We start from the raw sequence: 19,160 nt of genomic DNA, 5'->3' as shown, positions 1-19,160 counted from the left end.
AAAAGCATTTTTTCATTCAGAGTCACTGCGTTTTGACCCTGAATTTCCGGAATGTTTTCTCCCTAAAGCCCACTCGGTTTAATCTCACAAGTCCCTGAAAATAAGGGACAATTCCCTGAGAATTAAAACTATATTTATCTGCGGATTTTTCCATAAATGTCACATAATATATTAATTACATGATTCATTACATTACATTCACTGAGAATCCGGGATAATACTTTCATTGAGCTTGACAAGGTCGTCAGTTACATCTTATCCGAATAATTCCAAAGACGGAAGGGAGTGTGATTGGATTAAGAGTCATGTAGAAGACACGATGCATAACACACATGTGTTAATGTCAGTGTGTATGAGCGCGTATGGTACGTGCCCATGGAACTCGATAGTCCCCCGGTTGAACGGGTTTTCGCGTGTGGTTTCATATCACTAGCGTAGACACTGTTGTTATATCTGGCTGGAATAGCGGAGGCAGGGAGTCGTGATTAAACAATTGACTGGTGTGATAACGAGGGCACTTCCCGCCGCTAAACTCATCCTGTTCGGTGCTCAAATCTATATGTCTGTACTTAAAGCAGAGGACACCTAATATATGACCAACTGCACTCGCTGGTAGATGCCTCTGGCATGATTTATATGGACGATGTTAATCATTTCTGGTCCATTTCCAATTGACATGACGCGATATGATCCTCGCATTGGCCAATGAATTATCCGGTGAATCAAGGCTCCAAGTCATTCAGGGCAGGGATAGCCAAATTTGTAATATTTTGTTACGGTTAATATTGTAGCCCTTAATTCGATAACAACACTCTTGAAATTTTTTGAGCACTTAAGTGTCATCAATTCAAATATTCAAATTTTCAACTATTTTATCAATCAATAATTTGAGGTTGGAAGATTGACGATTACTTGCGTAATCGAAAATACCCTTTTAAGAAATTTGAATTATCCACTTAGTAGTAAATTTACAGTTTCATATTAACGAATTTTAAATATATCATTATTCGTGAACAATCACATTATTAATAGAAGGGGAGGGTGGGGCAAAACGGCCCCCCTTCAATTGTCAATAACTTGTGAATGACATTGTGAAAATTCCCAGTTTCAACTTCATTTTGAAGATAATTTTTCATTCTTCAAAACGAGCTCTAACTCATCCCAATCGGATTATTGAATCGAAAAATATTGACGATTGAAGGGGGACCGTTTTGCCCCATCCTGCCCTATATTATTTGAAAAATTGAATCAACATATTTTAAACTTTCAATAATGTAAGAGTCAAATCCTTGTAATATTACAGAAATTTAATATTGACGGGGATCCCTGATTCAGGGCCAACTTTCACCGCATCTCATCCTTTTATTCAACTAAATTACAATGGAATTTATTGTTCATCGGGGGACTGTGTAATTGCGGTGAATTCAGGGAGTCTCTGGTGTAACTTAAATCTGCGACACTCAACGGTGAGTCCCTTGTGACGCGACCTCGGGCATTTGCCGTTTGTGTTTGCACATTTTCCAGTCTGTGGCTTCTGACATTGTCTCGGGTCATGATTCGACACTCTCAACGACAATGGACGGCATCGCCTTGCGTTACGGAATTACGAAAACATACCGTGGCCTCGGGCCAATATGCTGATTCCATGATTCAGTGACATACGGTGAATAGTAAAAGTGTGATAGTTTTTCAATTTTTTTTTATTAACTTAGTTTAATATTTTTTAATATTGCCAAAATCTAATATTATTGCCTATTCCTGGAGCGGAGGTTCAGCCGCATCTCCGCTTGAATTTCTACACGGGAGGGACGAAAATTTTTGACAGTTTAGTCTAGTTGTAAAAAAAGCAACAAGCCACACGCGAATTTGTAAAATTTTCCCCCATTATTTTGCCAGGCAGGGAGGAATATTTTAACTATTTCAAACCCTCAAGGAGAGAAGAAATCGAGAGGAGTTTGAGTTTATTCATAAAGTGAGACTCCTCTCAGTTTAGTTGTATTTATTTACAAAAAGTTTCGGCCCCGATTACACTTTGACTACAGAGTACTTTGCCGTAAAGACAAAACTCCTCCATCTTCGTTGTCTTCTTCTCCTTTGATGTGTTTCCCTCGAATGCCCCGTCAGCTCGAGCTCTTCGGATACTTACCAACTACTTCAAAACTTTCTTGAGTTAGAAAAATCATAAGACGTGAATAATTCGCATTGAGAATTGTTCTTAAATATTGGAGAGAGTGATTTTATGCTCCTCTCAGTGACTTCAGTATTTCTGGGCATGGTTGTGAAACGTAAGATTTGATGAATCATTCAGTGCATTGAGAAATTGACGCAAATGGGGAATAATCTGATCTACAACGTTCCAAGCCACAATATCATGTAATTAATAAAACGGTAATTTGATTCACCGATTCTTGTTACATCACTTTTTCTGGATGATGAGTTCGCGTTTCAAAACGTTGCTTTTGCATAATAGATGGAGGAATCGAGTAAATAATTCACATAAACAAATCCAATCGGAAAATAGTCAATGGAAGATTGATTTAGATATATTTAATCGACAGATTTTGAATTTTTATGATTTTGAATTCTGTTGAGTCTTTTTGAGAGAAAGTTTTTGACATAATTTCTCATAACACGAAAAATATAAGAAAAAAATCAAGGAACTCATGCCCAGGAATTTTTAGATGAAAGACTCGAGAATAACTTTCTGATGAAAAATGAAAAATTTATTATCCATCGAATATTGATCTGGCGATGAATGTGTGGGAAAGGTAGATAACGAAATCTAATAATTGATTCACATCAACAAGTGCGATCGAAACAGATTCAATAGAAGAAATCACTGATAGATTTTTATTTTTCCATTTAAATAATTCTGTTGAAATTTTTTGAAAGAGATTTCTGGATTTAAATTGTCTGACGTTTCGACGCGATTTTTTACTTCATCTCTCATGAATACATATGAGAAAAATATGAAGGAACTTATGCCTAGGAATTTCTAGGTAAAAAATCTCAAAGGATAACTGTCTGAAGAAAAATGAAAAAGCAGTTATTTATTATCCATTGAACACTGATCTGTTGGAAAATGTGCAGAAAAGACAGATGAGGATGAAATCATCAATAGATTTTTATTTTCCCATGCAAATCGTTCTGTTGAAATTTTTTGCAAGAATTTTCTTGACATAAATTTCCTGAAGTGTTCACGCGGTTCTTTACTGCATCTCTGCTTTAAAAAATATGAGAAAAAATGTAGGAACTTCTGCCCAATAATTTTGGTATGAAAAATTTCCAAAGATAACTGTCTAAAGAAATAAAAAATGAGTGATTATCACCCACTAAATATCAGTTCAAAAAATATGTAGAAGAGATACGCACTGAAAAAAACTGATGAAATTGCGTGTAAAATTCCCGAGTAAAATGATTGCGCTGGGATTGTCATTGAATTTTTGCATAAATGCAAAGTTCAATTTGCCTGTGAATTCATACCGTTTCTCGTATTCCTGGATTTGACTCTTCATTTCCTCATAATGACTGAGTAGCTCCACCTATGACGTTCCCGTATTTCAAGACAAGAGCAATTAACCGCCGCCGAGGAGCCCATGAGTCACCCATTGAGCTGGAAGGCGGTACCGGAAAGAATGAGAGATGAAAAATGGTAAAAAGTCGAGTCAAAATTGACGATCGTAAAAGCAGAGAGAGGCAGAGACTCCTCAACATCTCGTTCACGTACTAAACACTCGGTTTACTCTCACAGATACACGAGTATGTGTTTGACGCCCGTTGACTCATCGACACTCTCTTATGTTCCCCCCACGTCATTATTTTTTTCCTCCCACGTGTATTTTCGACGAATTTGCAAAAACAGAAAATCGTGGATGCGATAAAACTGCTGTGTAATTTGAAAAAAAAAATCTTTAGTTGATGGCGCCAGCAGCGAAACGTGATTAATCCAACCCGGAAGAGAATAATGCTCTCTGTTTGTTCTCCTCGGCTTTTGTTGTTACTCACTCTATTCTTCATCGATAATCTCTGTAATTGCAAATTTTTTAATGCATAAATTATCTGGAATTGGAAAATTTTTATTATGAATTTTCATACAATCTTTGACGATTTATTTGTTCGATTTTATCTCGTCGCGAAATATTCCCCTCATACTCAACTATCTGAAAGATTTATTCAAGTGGAAGACAACATCAGAGTCAGACACACTTTATTGTGATAATCCGACGTGCGAGGAACTTGTTGCCTCGTCTTTGTTGGCCGTGAAATGGTTTATTGACTCGTGAATAATAATTGGCATGAAAAAACATGAGAGTAAAATCATGTTCATTGGCATGCGAGTGAAAAAAACCGGCAGATCTCCAGGAAATCCTAGTTGAAATATTCCATCGGTCAGAAACCAGAGCGCAACCTCCGAATTCTCTATTTTTTCTGCCCCTCTGCCCTCCCGCGCCGAACTCTTCGCCAGTCCGCTTAATTTTTTACCTGAGAAATTATTCAACCAGCGCCGGGGAACAGGTTTTTCAGTGATTTACGAAGAAACGTTTTACCGTTTAAAAAAAAGGGATAAAGAGTGGGAGTACGTTCGGCCATAATATCCTCCCATTTTTCTGCACAACTGGATGCTGGGCGCCGTCTCGCAGTTGGAGCGATTAGAAGGGCTGGGTGAGCGTCCTAGTCAGGACGAAGACCTCCGAATATTCCCAGAAGTCCAAAACAGAATACATTTTTACCGCGAAAGAATTAAGTACTTAAACACGGATTAAAGAGAGAATAATTCAGAATGTGGAGTTGAACCTCCGCGCTTCGATTTAAGCCGCCTTTGAAAAATGATAGAATCCAAAAATTACTGTTGAACATAGTGAAAATTGAGAGACGATATAGTAGAAAGTGGTAGCATTAAGGTGAAATTTAATTTGACACGACTGAAATTTAGGAGGAGAAACATGATGTTTGGCTTCGTCGGTTGAAAAAATATCGCCCCTCCTTCCAAAATGAATATTCTCTGAAGACGAGGAAGGGGAAGGGGACTGTTGAAATTACTGAAACAGAAAATCCTGTAAGAAATAAATTGGTTTAAATCTTAGGGATTTTTCATAGTACGGTTTACTATTTTACAAATGAGTGCATTTTACTACTTTATAACTGAATTTTCCATCTTAAAAACAATTTTTTTTTAATCGTTACCAAATTGTCCTAATTTTAGAACTCTAACATAATTCTTTACGCAAAAAACAAGACTTCCGAAAATTTTAATTATTTCCATTATTCACTCATGCGAAGAGAATAATTACAAGAGTAATTTTTTGTAAAATGTAATTTAAATGGCGATGATTATCCACGAATTCTTCGGCAAATTTAATAACTAAAATTTTTCAATTTTAGACTTCTTTCGAGCGAAATTGTAAAATTGGACAAGAAATATTATTCTTCATTTAATATGTGAACGTTCTCAACGGCATCATTATCATTAAAAAAAGGGGATGTCCATTCTAAATTAAGAAAAGACAACAGTAACAGACTTTCTCATTTTACGAAATTCATTCTCGTGAAATATACCTCAACACTACTACTGGGGGCCAACACTCGGTCCTTTTCCACTTAAAAATGGAACCTTATCCTCCGCATGACACCACATTTCTTAAACGGCCCGAATCATTCCCGAATAAAGAAAAGAATGCCCATTAAAATAAAATATACCAGTCTCCCAACCCTACACTGATAAAAAATGTTTTTTTTTTGAGAATTACGCCTCCACTTGTACCAAGAAACTCGTGGTTTAAAAATTGATAAGATAAAACTATCTACCACTGAGCAAAAAAACTCTCTTCAAGAGATTTCGTTCTCGTCTCAGAGGCGAGCATAATTTATTTATGACAAGAAACTGATTCCTCAAACCAGGTCTAGTTAAATCAGTTTATTAATTTGTTTTTAGTCTCAAATCCAAAATATCTGAATTCTAGTTATGAACCAAATTTTTTTTTTCAGTGTAAAACATTTCTGTTGTGAATAGGCAAACTAGCATAAAAGCATTTTTCCAAAAAATTTTTTTGTCTAAATCGCTTCCACAAATTAATGCTGAGCGATTTACCGAAAAATGCATTTTCGAAAAAAATGTTCTCATCCCAGTTAACCAATTTACCACAGAATCGTTCTTCTCAATTTTCGAAACATGAATGTCTTGACAAGTAAAAACCTCCTTCCCAAAAAACTTTGTCTTTTCTCAGTGTGCAAGCCCGACCGGCAACCTAAAAATTCCAGCAAGAATGACGAATGACAATTCCAACAACTGTCTATTCACTCTTATCCCATTCTCGAATGTCCCACAGACTGTATAATTGAATATTATATCGCTGAGTAAACCCGCGGAGCCGAGGCGTTTACCCTGGAAGGTGACAGCATAAGTAGAAGGGCGACTCTAGAGGTGCGACTGAGGGGAGCGTGCGAGACGCAACAAAACGAAATAAAATCCAAATGCGAAACAAAACTCAAAAGCGCAAAAAAAAATCCACTTCCACGCGTGTGTCTGTGTTTGCCGAGGAAGTTGTTCTCGGAGAGGGGAGGGGGGATAAAGGCGAGTGTAGAACGTACGTCGACGTCACTGAAGGAGACGGCACGTTCACTATTGCACTCGCCGGTATCCGCCTTCTTTTAACGCTGACTGTTTTGTTTTTCTGCTGTTGAGCGCCAAGGCGTTTCACTGAAAAATAATAATTCACCGGGAATATTTCATCCAGTGGTGCACAGTGGTTTGTGAATAAATAGTAGAGCAGTTGGTTAACGCAATGGTGCCTTTAAAAATTCAGAGACGAGTGAAACCATTCAAAGGATCGAGTAGAAACGTTCCATCAAGTGGATATTGTGACAGGGCATGTTTCTAACGTATTTCGTGAATTGAGTGCGTCAGTAGAAGGTGTACCGTGTGGGTCGGGCCAATCGTGGCGGCAAGTTGCTGGTGATATTCAAATAAAAGGCCGACAAGTTCAATCGATCGGAGCTGCACATTCGGCTTCTGACGCAGCCTCTGATGTTGACGTACTTCAGAATCGCAGTATTTCGAGGCAATTTCGATTTTTTAACTGATGTCTCGTACCTCGGGGACGGTTAATCCTGGGTAAGCTGATTCTGGACAAGCCTGTTTAATAAGCCTCTTGGGTATGATACGGCAATAGAGGTGCTTCCGCTTGACTTCTTTGCATCGTGTGTGCATCAGTGAATATTGTGAGATGAGGCGTTATTAGAAATAATAAATATGTACGAGGGGGAGCCGAATGAAAGGTACATCCGATCGCGTGTCGGCCTACATTCTTCCATTATGCTTGAACACGCGCGCAAATTTTCAGTTGATTAATATGAAAATTCAGAGTACCGGGGACCTCATTCTCGATTATGCGGGGAATTCACTCATTTCTATGTTTTTATTGTTACTGCTGGGGGAATTAATGGTTTGAGGTGAAGAGTGAGAGAGAGAGAGGGGGGAAATGAGTGATGGGTGGGACGTGCCGGTGAAACTGTGAGGACAACACTCAATGCCTCCATTCATATGAGGAGAGTGGCGTGTGATTATAAAAAAGAGGAAAAATCATTGACTTTCGAGTCTGCCAATGACACGAGAAAAATAACCATCCGATTGAATTTATTGTTTATATTGTAAAGGGAATATCCACGTGTTAATATTGGGACTGGATAATCGTAGCCAGGGACGGAATTAGCTTTATCCGGAGAGATGCATGCGTACTATAGCGTAAACATCCTCTTAGCAATCGATCCGTTGGCGACGCAGATCTCGACGTAGTCGAAACAAATGGAACCTGGGTCTGGGGTCCCCACGATGAACGGGACCGTCGATAGTCTACCCTGGACCGTGGGCAAGAGCACTCTTCCGACTGAGATATAATTATTCAAATACTATATTGTTTGCATTTTTAATGACGACTCTGTAAAGAAGACGATCCGAGAATATATGGACCAATATCTACTCTTTTAAAAAGTTATTTGGGGAGTGGATTTATTGAGTTTATACCCTTTCATTTAAATTATTTCCTACAATATTAATTGAAAATTCAGGTGTGAGGCGACGAGAGTGTGCGGTACGAGAGTGACCGGTATGAGTATCAGAGTAGAGGTCGTTTGGAGATAAAAATGTTGGAAGTACAAGAGTTATGCAAATGCTTCATAAAATTACAAGTAGACGTAAAATGGTCATCGCAAAAACTAAAGAACTCGGAGTAACGAAGCATTAGAAACTTTTTAGCTCGTTAATCAATTGCGAATGATCAGGAAAGTGAGAAAGATATCATCTGTTATGTTCAATCACCTTCTGAGAAATTCATGACTACATGTTCATGCAAATGAATTCTGGAATAGTGTAGCGTTTTTCCCCGCATTTTTTTTTGTTCAAATTCTTTGCTGCATTCGTAGTTGAACATTTTAGAAGGATTTGATTACTTAAATTTCAATTTATTTTCTATTTTGAACTGTTAGAAAATAGTCTTCTAATCTGAACTTACTTTTTTCGAAATTACATTTTTTCTCTATAAATCATTGTTTTGTTCATATTCAGAATTTTATGCAAACAATGAAATTCCCAAGAGTTTGAACAATCTCAAAAATTTAGGCATGAGACCGGAATGTTTAAACAAATGATTTGTTTTTCACAATGTAATCTGAATGACGCGAATTATTCCTGATTCTTCTAGAACTTCGGCCACGCAATTTAATTTATAAATTTACATATGTTGATGAAAAATTACTGAAGAACTCGAATAATCACGGAGCGAAATATCGATCACCGATTCTATATTTTGCCCGGAGCGCGTAAATCTCAGTCACTGCCTCCAAAAAATTTCGAACAAACATGTTCGCTCCCACAGGAGTCATTTTTTTATTTAGCAAAATATGAAATTTTCTCTAGAGCCGACTATTCATTTTTTTTATCTGCATTGATAATTTCGCTTCACGATTCTATTTCGCTCGGAAAAATTTGCCGTTATTTACTTCATAATATTTCTCCAACTTTTCTGTCTCTGTCTACACTGATGGAAAGGATTATTGTTAAAAAATGAATTTGATTGAACGCTGGGGTGGATTTGGTCTCCCCACGTGTGCATTCGTTAATAGTTATTTATATGCCCCAATGTTTTGACCCTTATATTCTGACACTTAGTGCCTGACCCCTACATTACACTGAAGACGGCTTGTTACAACCCAGCCTAACACTCAATTCAAATCCGGGATAGCCAAATTTGTAATATTTTATTACGGTTAATATTGTAGCCCTCAATTAGATAACATGACTCTTGAAATTTTTTGAGTACTTAAGTATCATCAATTCAAATATTCAAATTTTCAACTATTCTATCAATCAATAATTTGAGGTACGAAGATTGACGATTACTTATCTATATTTATTATCGAAAATTCCCTTTCAAGAAATTTGAATTATTCACTTGGCAGTAAATTTACAGTTTCATATTAACAAATTTTAGTCATATCATTATTCGTAACAAATCAGATTATTAATATTATATTACTTGAAAAATTGAACCAAAATATTTTAAACCTTCAATAATGTAAGGGTCAAATCCTTGTATATCACAGAAATTTAATATTGACGGGGATCCCTGATTCAAATATATTTTTTTTCCGTGAACGAAAGAAAGATCGAAAACTGAGTCCTCCCACAGTAATTGATAAACCTAATCCCACTCGACATTGTCCTTCGATTTAGTATCATGCGGGTTCTGATGGTCCGTTATAAACCCACCGCCAGCGCGTACCAACCTGTTGCTCGTACACCGGCCACACTTACAACTCTCCCTCGGACATGAGTGAAAAAAAATGTATATTTGAATATGCCAATGTACATAGTCCGTTACTCCATCTAGAATCCTCTGAACTTCGATCAGTGAATCGACGAGATTCCCGTAAACCTCACGGACAACCGGTTGAACTAAAGATAAATTAATGAAATAAAGTGTTGCATTCATACGCGTGATTAAATTTCCAACGAAAGATACAAGTATATTCGTAACACTCATTGAAGTACACTAACACAGTGAGGCTGGATGATGCGTTCGTGGCACGAACAGTATCCCCCGCCATCCACAGGGGCACAAAAGCCATGAGCATCCGTTGGCACAATAGCGTGTGCAGCGGGCGAGAATCTCAAACAGTTGAGCTCGTGCATTCGCAGTGAAAAAGACAAGATTAGGTGTTTTTACTCTCTATTATTACTCAACACGACTGAGTGTCATCGTTCAGGATTTGTCCGTGTAAAACGATCATTTATTTCATTGCAGATTGAACGTCTCGGTATAGGATGCCCCCAATTGAAACGATGACGAACGATCTAGGGACAATCCGAATGAGATAAGAGGATGATGCACATGGTGATTTCGATGCCCGTCCGGGCAAACTCCTCATCGACACTTGCTATTTAACGATACAATCCGTCGTGCTGAATGGTTCGACAATTGGCATTTCTCAACAATTTGTGATAGTTTAATTTATCCAAGGGATATCAATTATGCAGCGAATAAGGAGAGTCGGAATTTATGGACTTAATGATTTTGGGGGTGCAAGTTGAATTGGTAGTATTGATACAGCAGGAATGGAGGAGCCGCAGAAGCTCTTTAAGCTGCCTGGTACGATTGAGGAGGAGGAGGAGCAGGAAACTGAGACACATGGCAATACTGGGAATGCACCGCGGGCGGATTCACCGCTCTTGTCGCAGAAAAATGTGGGAAGTATTCAGATACCCAGGAATGTCACACTGGTGAGGGTCAGCACGCAGAGCAGCAGCATTGGTGGCGTTGGTCGACAGGACTCATACAGGTACCAGAAGCTTCAACAATTTTCAGTTATTATCGGATTTATTATTAGATGATGATTGATGGCGGAGTGTAATGCGTGCGTTTGATGACGATGTAACCAGTTATTAATGTAATGACGAATTATACGGTGAATTCTCTGAATTGATTTTGTAAAACTAGGAAGTCCAGCATCAATGCATGAACCGGAGTATTTTTAACCGGTTTCTGGTCTCACTTGTGGGCTTTTATTTTTTATTTGTGCTGCACATACACCTGGGGTAATTTGCTGTGGCCTTGGACAAGGTTTATCGGCACTCAAAGTTGAAGTAATTCCTTGTGCACACTTCTGTCAACCCGGCTGTGGTTGGAAAATTGATTAGCGTGGTACAAATGTGCACAGATACGCGGGGTTTCGATTCAAATTGCACATTGCTGTTAATGTACACTCGACTAATATTATTGCTCTTGGAAAATAAGTTTGTTTTGATTGATACTTCTCATTGCTTCTCAGTAGTTTTGCCGACACTAGCGTGTGCACGCAAATTGCATTACGTTATCTCGTGTTATGGCCGACAGATGACACAGGGACGTTATGGGTCGTTACTTTGTGCCGTAACGAGTACCTGTCAACCGAGATATTTCGTTTCAATCCATTTCAGAATTTTGAAAATTGCACGTGGAAAGGAAAATTGAGGAGTTATTCGGAAAATCTCGGCGAATTTTAGTTTTCGAGAGGTAATCGTCGAACGAAATATCATATAATTCAATAAAAAACCTGAAGTGGAGGAGATCTTATCGATTTATGGGGAAAAATCTTACGGAAATTTGAATTTCAGGTGAAAATTTAAGTGAATTCATAAATTTCAAGTAGAAATAATGTGAAATTGCGGTAAACATGAACATTAATAAATGGTAATCGTAGAGGGAAATGTATTTTAATGAAAAATATCTTACGAGTCATTCAGAAAAAAAATGACACGTGTGGAGGCAAAAATTCGACTTCCCTGTACAGCGAAATTTGCCGCACCTGTACATTAATTTTTCTTGGCAAACGATGTGAAACACATGGGAAGGATCGAAAGTGAAAATTCACTGTACAATGTCCGGGAAAGAGAATCGATCAACGTTACAGAAAAAATCGTAGACATTGAATAATTATTTATGTTCGCTGGCGTAATTTTTTACGAAATTCTAGATAAATTTTACGACTTGAGAACAAATTACCTGTCAATCAGTCAATTTTTAGACCAGAATCTCACTCCACAATTACTCAACAGTTTCAGTAACTTGTCCCAACGTTTTCCTCCACAATAATCCGCGAATTACATCGACACCTGTATGTCCACTCACTCCAAAAATACCAACAATTAATCCCACAACAACACGTCGAATAAATCAAACATTTCATTCTCGAGCACTCATTATAAATGCATCAACAGCTGTGGCATTTGATCAGAAACGTGCAATCAAAAACGCAATGCCATCACACACTGACCGTTGGAATGTACCATTTCCACTGATACATTCGCACCCCTGATAAAACCCATCAAATAAACAAGTGAAAAAATTCAAAGAATTGAGATAAATCTTCTCCACTCCGAGGAAAAGAATAACGATTATTGAAATAAGCGAAAACATTTCTCAACTGAGCGGCCTCAACTATACGACATTAATTATATTCTGAGATCCCACTGCCAAGAGGGCCCGCCCGTCTCGTTCTGCGAACTTCCCATCGATGTTTGCAAAATAATAAAATACAAAAGAGGCGTTCGATAAACAATGACGACAAGAACAGTTACATTAATATAATTAAATGTCTGGCGGGCTTCTGTCATGCATTGCCAGCGTCTCGTCCCATTTATCGCAACAACTCCCCCTTATCTTAAATCCGTCCCCACGCGGTCCTGTAGCTCTCCGTCATACAATCATCGACGAACAAAAAAGCAATCATCAGAGTCTCTCATGACCACGACATGATTGGTACGGCAGGCTTATTACAGTTGTTCCATTCGTTCATTACCGATACATCGTGGCACCTGTATCAGCATCAATTAGCAATAATTTTAATAGCAATCCAAAATAGTCAGAACAATTAAATACATAAAAGAAATCAATTAAACAACGGAATGCCTCAGTGAATGAGTGAATGTAAAGAGCTAGGATTGCTGAATAATGAGGTCTTTCATGTGGTTCAGTGGAACGTGTAGTGCCAAAGACCCGAATATATGTTACATAAGTGAATTCAAATCGAGGGAACTGGTGGTAGAATGTCGAATGGTTGTAAATACGGTGAACAGAGAAGCTTCCTCCCTGGTACAACCAGGAATAACATTGTCAGGACAACAGCTACGAGACGTACACTCGGTAGGAGACGAACTGTATCAAGGAGAAGAGACAGCTGGTTGGTTGCAATTACACAAGGTAGAAAGAGTCAGGTTTTAGGCTACTGAAGTTGTGCATTAAAAAAATTTAACAGTTTTATCGATTCATGGGGAAATATCTTGTGAAATTTTGAGATTCAGCTGAAAATTAATGAATTCATAAATTTAGCTAAACTTTTAAAATTTTTCTCCATTTTCACTGAATAATTCAACTGTAATTTACGGTTTTTCTCTCCCAAATCATGAAAACATGGCTTTTTTCAATGGCAATGTCACCGGCATGCCAAAAAATTCCAGTATTTGACACAAAAAATTCGATCGAAACTTTCTATCCGTGCGACTTGAATCCTCGATTTGCAATTCTCCTCAACTTCTTCCCTCACTTCCTCATTTCTGCATTCAAGCAATAATTAGATAACCAATTGCAGTGACAACCCACATGTAATGTGCACAACAATCACGCGAATTAACTGAGAAACTAGTAGTGATGATGAATGTAGCCAGGGCCCAGATATTTCATGATCATCGTGAATCATTTGATTCCACCTCCTTTTGTGTGTCTCTCGTTACTCGTATAATTACATTGTTTATGATTTGGCTTATGTAGAGAGGAGGCGGAGGGAATAAATTAATTCCTCTTGGCTCTAATCTGCCAGTGACGTTGATCGACCCTTTCCGGGCACTCGCATTGTGTCGGGTCCCTTGATGCGACAGGTTCCGCGGCTCTTCATGTGCGGGCACAAACTTTTCGGTCCAGTGTTACAGTTGGTTATGAGTTGCGAATGATAATAGTTAACTCTCTCGTTCATGGAGCAAACTTGATACTTTTTTTAACACTCTTGAGAACATTAAACGCGAACGTAATAACAATGAGCACGGTAATCCCCGTGGCACTGTAATCGTTAACTTCCGGTGGTCTGATCGGAGGTAGTTGATAGCGGATGGATGGTATCAAAGGCGATCGCAAAATGGTTTTGCATGTTTTTTAGTTCCTTCACTCGGTGGGCTTTTATTACTACAGGGGATTTGTGGCGAGTGACTCGATGAGATAAAGGAATTGTGACTAATTGAGGTGCAACTCCGTGGAAAGGGGGAATTCTATGCTTCGCTCATCTTTTTTATTTCACTGATCGGGACGAATGAGATTGGGGGATAAATAAAGCGATGGTTTGATAATAACTGCTGAGTTTGCAAGTACTTTGGTTAACTCACTCAGACTACATCGAACGTAGGATTGCTTTCGTGAGAGATGCGTAATCAGCGATTTTCAGTGAAGTTGCCGAAGGAATCATTCTACCTCCTGATAACAATTCAGTAACGAGTCGAGAGAGAGAGAGAGAGAGATATCTGCGAGTGTACAGTGATAAGGAGCACATCGGGCCTTGTCAGTCGTCTGTGTCTCCTCGGGGCTGACGTTTTTCGGTGTTGTCATTGTCAAATCGCTGAGTGGGTTATTCAATGATACTAATTTGCGGTGCAATCAAGATGCCATTCATCGTGTCAAACAGTTATCAACTAGTACTTGAGCCACTCCAATGTGTCAAGTGTTGGTGTGCTAGTTTCATTTCACTCGAGTGATAAGAATATTCTCCTATGACAATTCGAAAGTTATTCCCTTGATAACAATCGGCATGATGAAGGTGATTGGAATTATTTTGGTGAATAGATCTTCGATAGCAGGAAATTCATATGTCAAATGTAAAAATAGAAATGGACGCTCGCAGTCTTTCGATGACGACACGTGAAAATACGGAGAAGCGCGGAACATTCAATGCTGGATATTTCTTTTTTTTTCGCAAATAACAAGAGCAAACTGTGCTCTGTTAGTGGCTGATAAGTGACCGTCAGTGGTCAGGTGTTGCAGGAGCATATAAGACGCTACATGTCAGTCCCAGCACAGTATCAGTTTTGTCACGTTCCAGTAGTTGTAGACCACATGATAAGAACATTTGGACATTTACAACTTTAGTTTTCTTTGTTCCTGGGTTTTTCGGTAAACAATAGAGGAAGTACTGTCAGCACTTTAGTGTGGAGTGAGAGAGCCAGGGAGGAAGAGAGAAGGGAGACAATTTAGTACCTGGAACACATGCAAATATGTTCATGTGTCGTTGATATTCAGTCGAGACTCATGGTCGATGGGCAGAGTTCCTTGTGGTGCACCTGACCCAATTTCTCCACGATTCACATCGACACGATAAACTGCCTCTTGGATCGATAAGTCATTATCTTGGTCTTGTTGTTGGAGAGTATTGAGTTATCTAGTATCAAGGTTACTGAGACATTTTACAATTTAAAAGGTCAAGAGTGTTACGTAGATTTTGAGATTAACATCTATGGGAAAGAATAATAATTCCATTGAAATGAATGGTGATATGAAGAGTAAGATAAATCATGGAAATTCGGCAAGTCCAGAGAGTGGTGATGATCAGAAATTACTGCCGTCGAGGTGTCAAACACCGATTGTCATCAAAGTTGCGAAGAGCAATTGCCAGAGTCCGAATCCTTCGTTCAGAAGCAGGTAGATATTGAAAAGACATATTGAGTGTTTATTGCGTTGGAAACAGTCGTCTATCTGCATTTTTGTTTAATCGATTATTAATTATTGCTCTAGCTGTTCATCTGGTCGAGGATATCAATTATTGTCCGCTAATATGGGTGTATTTGCCCACGTGTGGTGCACCAAACCAATCGTTATATCGAAATAGTATGTCATTACTGCTGTTAATTAATGGGAATCATAAATTTAATATTGACAGGTTTGTTATGTATGCGATGTAGATCTAATACGTATCATGATACAAGGGGAAGATAACGCGCTAAGCGTCCTGGAATACATCATTCATCAGAGGATAATTTGGAGAATATGTTAATTAGACGGCTCGACGATTCAATCCTAGTGTTCGTTAGTTAGTTCCTGAGCCCTCTGACTCACTGACATGTAAAATCAATCCGGGTACCACTTCCTAGTTGGAAAAAGTGAATAGAAAAAACGGGCACTGGTGATTATCAATGTTTTACGCTTCAAACCAGAGTGAAGAAGCGAAATTCAAAATCGTATGATTACACGTGTCTCAGTGATTAATCTCTTGCGCCGGAATTACGAAATACTCATCTACATGAATCAATTAAATGTCAACGCATGACATGACCCAGTAATTAACTCAGCAATACTCCCCGAACGCCTCAATTCACTCCTCACAATATAATCTCGATGTTTCCATTTATTTCTCTTGCCATTATCTTCAATACAAAAGAAAGGCGAAAAACGTGTATCACATCATAATCAAGATATACCTCGTTTGTCCGATGATATCATTTTTTTTACCATCGAAAGTCGATAAAACGTGCACTCGCATGTGCCAAAAGACAAGCGCGGCAGTATCAATTTCAGGGATTAACAAAGAAAATAAAAAAAACGTGTCATGAATTCGCGTGAGTAATAATTTTCCAATGAACAATTGCCGTGGCCATTGAAACTTTGAACCCGTAGATTTGCACAGGGGGATGATACTAACGACGAGGTAAATGGAAATGGAGTGGGCTGGTGGTAGAGATGACAAGGGGATGGGAGAAATATACGAAAGGGTACATAGTTTGATTTGAGGTTTGTCGACTCGCCTGTTTTCCGAGCTTATCTGTACAACAGTATTTTATGTCACTGGCTCCACGATATGTGCCCTCCATCAACTCCCCCAGTGTACCAGACTCGTGGAAGGTTTGCAATGATAAATTGTACTTAAACACGTTTATTCACGAAAACTTGGTGATGCCTTAAGCCTCTGTAACGTTGAGTTAACAGCGTTGGTTTTTGATGATAAATATGTATTTACAAAGTTGGGAAAGCCAGCGGGTAAGGCCAAGGTTCATCCTCTATCAAATATAACGAGCGGCAATACGTCATGAGAAAATTTATGAGACGATGCTCAACTATAACTGCGGACTGCCGTGTGAAATTCACTAATAACACGAGGTGAACAACGAGTTTTGTCACTTGGAAGTCGATTGAATTCAGGCGGCATGTGATGTTGTTTGTGAATTACGTCCACAATGGAGTGCTGATGACAATGATATTTCTCGGTCAGTTGAATGTGAATGAACAATGAGTCGCGATTCACTCGTTACGACAATCACCTCAAAGCCCTCGTAAAAAAGCAAATCCCAAAGACTCTTTGACGTTTCTCCTAATGATCCTATTTTTCCGGCAATTAATTAGCATTAATTACCAGCAACACGAGAGAGCTCTTATCTTATTTGCAGAATGATAAATACGCTAAACTGCAATCAATGCCTGTCATCATGGCAAATAAACTGTGACCTTAAACCACTTGATGCACTAATCCAGGCCGAATTTTCCACATTCCAGGAGCAGATATCGATCGGGTCCAGTGCGAAAGATACGTCGCCGTGCTGTACTGAAGAATGGCGAGTGCAATGTCCTCCAGTCTCGCATATCCCGTCGTTCCCTGCGCTTTCTCCAGGACATATTTACCACCCTCGTTGATACACAGTGGCGCTGGACACTGCTGTGTTTCTCCCTGAGTTTTGTCCTCTCGTGGCTGGGCTTCGCTGTTATCTGGTGGCTGATTGCCTTCACCCACGGGGATTTTGACGAGAGACACTTGCCGGGCATGCAGGAGTTGAATCACTGGACGCCCTGTATATACAATGTTCACTCATTTACAAGTTGCTTCTTGTTCTCAATCGAGACACAGCACACCATTGGTTATGGCAGTAGGGCAACATCCGAGGAGTGTCCGGAGGCAATATTTGTCATGTGTATACAGAGTATCGCTGGGGTAATGATCCAAGCTTTCATGGTCGGCATTGTATTTGCCAAGATGAGCCGTCCCAAACAGCGCACACAGACCCTCCTGTTCTCCCGAAATGCTGTAATATGTCAGCGTGACGGTGAATTGAGTCTTATGTTTCGCGTTGCTGACATGAGAAAATCACACATAATTGGTGCAACAGTGCGCGCACAAGTTATTCGCACTAGAACAACCAAGGAGGGCGAAGTAATGGCGCAACATCAGCAGGAGCTCGATGTTGGCACTGACGGCCACAATGGAAGTATATTCTTCATTTGGCCGATGACGATAATCCATAAAATCAATTCAAATTCACCGTTCTACAGTATGTCGGCTGAGGATATGTTGACTGAGAGATTTGAGGTGGTTGTTATACTCGAGGGAACAATCGAGTCGACTGGACAAACAACTCAAGCACGCTCGAGTTATCTGCCCCAGGAGATACTGTGGGGCCACAGATTTGAGCCCATGGTCAGTTACTCCAAGGAGCGACAGGGATACGAAGTGGATCATTCATTGTTCAATACAACGACACAAGTGGATACGCCCTTGTGCTCGGGACGTGAACTAGCTGAGTTCTATCGGGTGCAAGATGAATTGCGCCATGGGAATGGTAAGTATTTATTTAATTTCTTTATCGTTTTGTTGTATCGATTTACCTAATTACTGGCAATCAACTGTTGCAAAAATATAACATAACTGATAACTTAACACCTTTGTGTTTGCTTCTCTCATTATTGACGAGTGACGCAGTGCTCGTGTTAATGAGGAAAATAAACAGATGCCGGGGGGAGGGGGGACTTGAAAGAGAGATTTGCAGCTATTTTGTATTTAGATGCTTGTAATGCGCATGGTTTAACCGCTTCTCAATGGAATTGTGCTGTTACATTTTAATGCTTTCTAATAGACATGTAGTTGGAACTTATTGATCTCCTTTTTCATTCTTGCATTTTGTCTCATTGTCTATTGGTGCTGGATGTAATTTCATAGATGCCGGTGGACTGAGGAAAATAGCCAGTGAGCCGCGTACAGCGCCTGTGATATTGACTACGTACACACAGAGCGATGGGTCTGGTTATCTGGTGTCACCCCAGGATACATCGTTTCAAGGACCTCCCAAGCTCCATATCGACATTCCACTGATTGATGAGACCCCACGA

General features: G+C 39.2%; 1 protein-coding gene across 8 annotated transcripts in view; it reads left to right on the top strand.

Moving 5' to 3' along the window:
• LOC107048755 (ATP-sensitive inward rectifier potassium channel 12-like) overlaps window positions 1-19,160 on the top strand; it is a 35,041-nt gene that overhangs the window by 13,522 nt on the left and 2,359 nt on the right. For 3 of the 8 annotated variants that reach the window (XM_029125970.1, XM_015272115.2, XM_015272134.2), the window contains exon 10: window positions 10,299-10,597. Coding sequence is in view for 3 of the 8 variants with exons in the window: in XM_029125969.1 (XP_028981802.1) it covers window positions 10,610-10,833; window positions 17,556-18,613 (1,282 nt within the window). In the remaining 5 variants the exon portion in view is untranslated. Of the gene's footprint in view, window positions 1-1,303; window positions 1,467-6,609; window positions 7,112-10,123; window positions 10,211-10,298; window positions 10,834-14,921; window positions 15,711-17,555; window positions 18,614-19,160 lie in introns of those variants that run through there. The other 5 variants (XM_029125969.1, XM_029125968.1, XR_001461697.2 and 2 more) reach the window with 5 other exon arrangements.

Source organism: Diachasma alloeum, unplaced genomic scaffold (assembly GCF_001412515.2).
Source record: "Diachasma alloeum isolate Michigan unplaced genomic scaffold, Dall2.0 Dall_scaffold_00176, whole genome shotgun sequence".
NCBI lineage: Eukaryota > Metazoa > Arthropoda > Insecta > Hymenoptera > Braconidae > Diachasma > Diachasma alloeum.
This window is presented reverse-complemented; position numbering and strand designations above follow the sequence as displayed.